Consider the following 3,022-nt stretch of genomic DNA (forward strand, 5'->3'; position numbering starts at 1 on the left):
AGAAACCAACAAATTTTAAAACCTAAATCTAGTGCCTGTATCTGTCTCTCTCACGATATCAAGTCAAAATATGAGAAACCAACAAATTTTAAAACCTAAATCTAGTGCCTGTATCTGTCTCTCTCACGATATCAAGTCAAAATATGAGAAACCAACAAATTTTAAAACCTAAATCTAGTGCCTGTATCTCGCTCTCTCACGATATACAGATATGAACACTAGATTTAGGTTTTAAAATTTGTTGGTTTCTCATATTTAGACTTGATATCGTGAGAGAGCGAGATACAGGCACTAGATTTAGGTTTTAAAATTTGTTGGTTTCTCATATTTTGACTTGATATAGTGAGATACAGACAGATATGAACACTAGATTTAGGTTTTAAAATTTGTTGGTTTCTCATATTTAGACTTGACCTAGTTCTAGATGTAGCAGGGATACTAATAACCTGCTTTACCTACTTCTAGATGTAGCAGGGATACTAATAACCTGCTATACCTACTTCTAGATGTAGCAGGGACAGTAATATCCTTATTCTACCCACAATTTTAATTCATAAAGTTTTCCAGCTCTTGATTATCTGGATGTGGCTATCAAAATATACATTTAACTTTATTAAATATAATTTTCTCTCTAATAATACGATTATTCTCTCACTAAGAAGCTCTACTGAAAGAACGCCCTCTATAATCCGAGATAATTATTGCCATAAAATATAAAACACGTAGAAATATTGCACTTCTCACAATTCAAAGTCGTGTGTTACTAAACACAAAAATGATGAACTTGTTAACGAAGTTTTTTTCATATGTGTTTAAATGTTGCTGAAAAAAATCAACTCTAAGTTGAAGCCATTATGAAATGTGAATGCACATTTGATATTTATCTGCTTATTATCTCTGTCTGTGATTTATTATCTACAAACAAACCTTAAAAGGCAATGTTCAGCAGTTTTCTGCACAGTTTGGGACGGACTATGCGTAGACTAACTATACTTTTACAAAAGTTGTTGAAAACTTTGCTATATACAATATAGTCAATTAAACAGTTTTCTTAATTTATTCTTTTTTAAAGAGATTAGTGAATAGGAACCCGCAAAATGGCTACGAGTTATAAAAACGGGAACTTATTTTGTGAAAATGTTGACGTTGAAGAAATTGCCCAAAATTTTGGAACACCAGTTTATGTGTATTCCAAAAAGAAAATTCTCGATTCGTTATTCAAATACCAGAGGGCGTTGAACTCACATCGTTACCTTATATGCTATCCAGTGAAGACAAACTACAGCTTGTCCATCCTAGACCTTCTTAATCGACATGGCTGTGGTTTCGACATAGCTTCCGAGGGGGAACTACAGAGAGTTCTGGCAGTGGGGGGAAATCCTGAACAGGTGGTGTACTCTGGTGTGGGGAAAAGCAAAAAGGAAATCGAACTGAGCTTAGAATCTAAGATATATTCTATTCATGTGGAATCGTGGGAAGAATTGGACAGAACTGAAGAAATATCTCGAAATTTAAACTGTAGGGCACCGCTAGGTGTTCGAGTCAATCCAGATATTGACGCCCAGACTCATCGCTACGTTTCCACCGGAATTAAAGATAGCAAGTTTGGGGTTCCGTTAGAAGACGTCCAAGAACTTTATCAACGAATTAAACACTCTCCTTATCTGGAGGCTAAAGGAATACATTGTTCCATAGGATCGCAACTGACCGAACTGTCTCCGCTTTTAGAAGCTAGGGACTGTATTGTAGACCTTGTGGACAGCCTAGAAATATTAGGTGTTAAGCTGGAGTACGTCGATCTCGGAGGAGGCATTGGTATTGCCTATCGACAAGGGGAAACGGAACCCGACATTTCATCCTGGGTCCAAGAGATCGTAAAACCGGTCGCAGCTCGTGGTCTGAGGCTACTACTGGAACCGGGAAGATCGATTGTGGGTCATGCCGGAATACTGTTGACTCGTGTGGAATATGTAAAAAAGAGTGTGAAAAACTTCGCTGTTGTAGACGCAGCTTTGACCGAACTTATCCGACCGGCTCTTTATGATGGCTATCACCATATTCTTCCTTCTCACCAACATTCAAACATAAAGCCCTTGCTCTGTGACGTCGTCGGGCCAGTGTGTGAGAACACAGATTTTTTGGCACGTGATCGATGGCTCACTGTCCAGCAGGGTGACGTACTTGCTATTCTCTCTGTCGGAGCGTACGGGTCAGTTATGTCATCCAATTATAACTCTCGCTTCCGTTCAGCGGAGGTAATTGTGGACGGAAACCAGGTGTTTGAGATCCGAAAACGAGAGACAATCGCTGAACAAATACAAAACGAGTTTGTGGTTTGTGTTTAGGGAATGAAATTGGACTTCTCAATTAATCAAATTTCTGATAGAATGTATACAACCACTTTCAAAGATAAACAGTGCGTTTGATTATATTTGCTTGAGGTTAATAAGAATTATTTCATAATTATAATTGGGTATTTTTTGTAATTCTCTAACGTCTGTTTTCCCTAAACCATTATTTATGACTTAACACATTGAAACGTAGTAATGAATGTTCTATATCTGTTTAGATGCTCTATAATTTTTCAGTCCGTTTCAAATTACGAATAATTATAATCTTTATAGATCTTGATGACGTCATACCTTACACACAGAATAAGCTTTTTGTCTAATGAATGTACGTATGGAAACAATTAAACAATACATTTTTCTCATCAAACTTCAGAATTTACGAATATGTTCAGAGAGACAGATACAGGCACTAGATTTAGGTTTTAAAATTTGTTGGTTTCTCATATTTTGACTTGATATTGTTAGATACAGACAGATATAAACACTAGATTTAGGTTTTAAAATTTGTTGGTTTCTCATATTTTGACTTTATATCGTGAGAGAGAAAGCAGGTTATTAGTGTCCCTACTACATCTAGAAGTAGGTAAAGCAGGTTATTAGTATCCCTGCTACATCTAGAAGTAGGTAAAGCAGGTTATTAGTATCCCTGCTACATCTAGAAGTAGGTAAAG

General features: G+C 36.6%; 1 protein-coding gene across 1 annotated transcript; it reads left to right on the forward strand.

Annotated features, from left to right (window-relative positions):
- The first annotated feature begins 1,097 nt into the window (after positions 1 to 1,097).
- LOC106473934 (diaminopimelate decarboxylase-like) lies at positions 1,098 to 2,345 on the forward strand. The gene has a single exon (XM_013934624.1). It carries the CDS (start codon positions 1,098 to 1,100, stop codon positions 2,343 to 2,345), a length of 1,248 nt encoding a protein of 415 aa, XP_013790078.1.
- Positions 2,346 to 3,022: the final 677 nt, after the last annotated feature.

The sequence above is a fragment of the Limulus polyphemus genome, unplaced genomic scaffold (genome assembly GCF_000517525.1).
Source record: "Limulus polyphemus unplaced genomic scaffold, Limulus_polyphemus-2.1.2 Scaffold6651, whole genome shotgun sequence".
Taxonomy (NCBI): Eukaryota; Metazoa; Arthropoda; class Merostomata; order Xiphosura; family Limulidae; genus Limulus; species Limulus polyphemus.

Bases quoted from the DNA above. Each gene is read 5' to 3' on its own strand.
- LOC106473934 (XM_013934624.1), top strand. From the start codon at position 1,098: ATGGCTACGAGTTATAAAAACGGGAACTTATTTTGTGAAAATGTTGAC.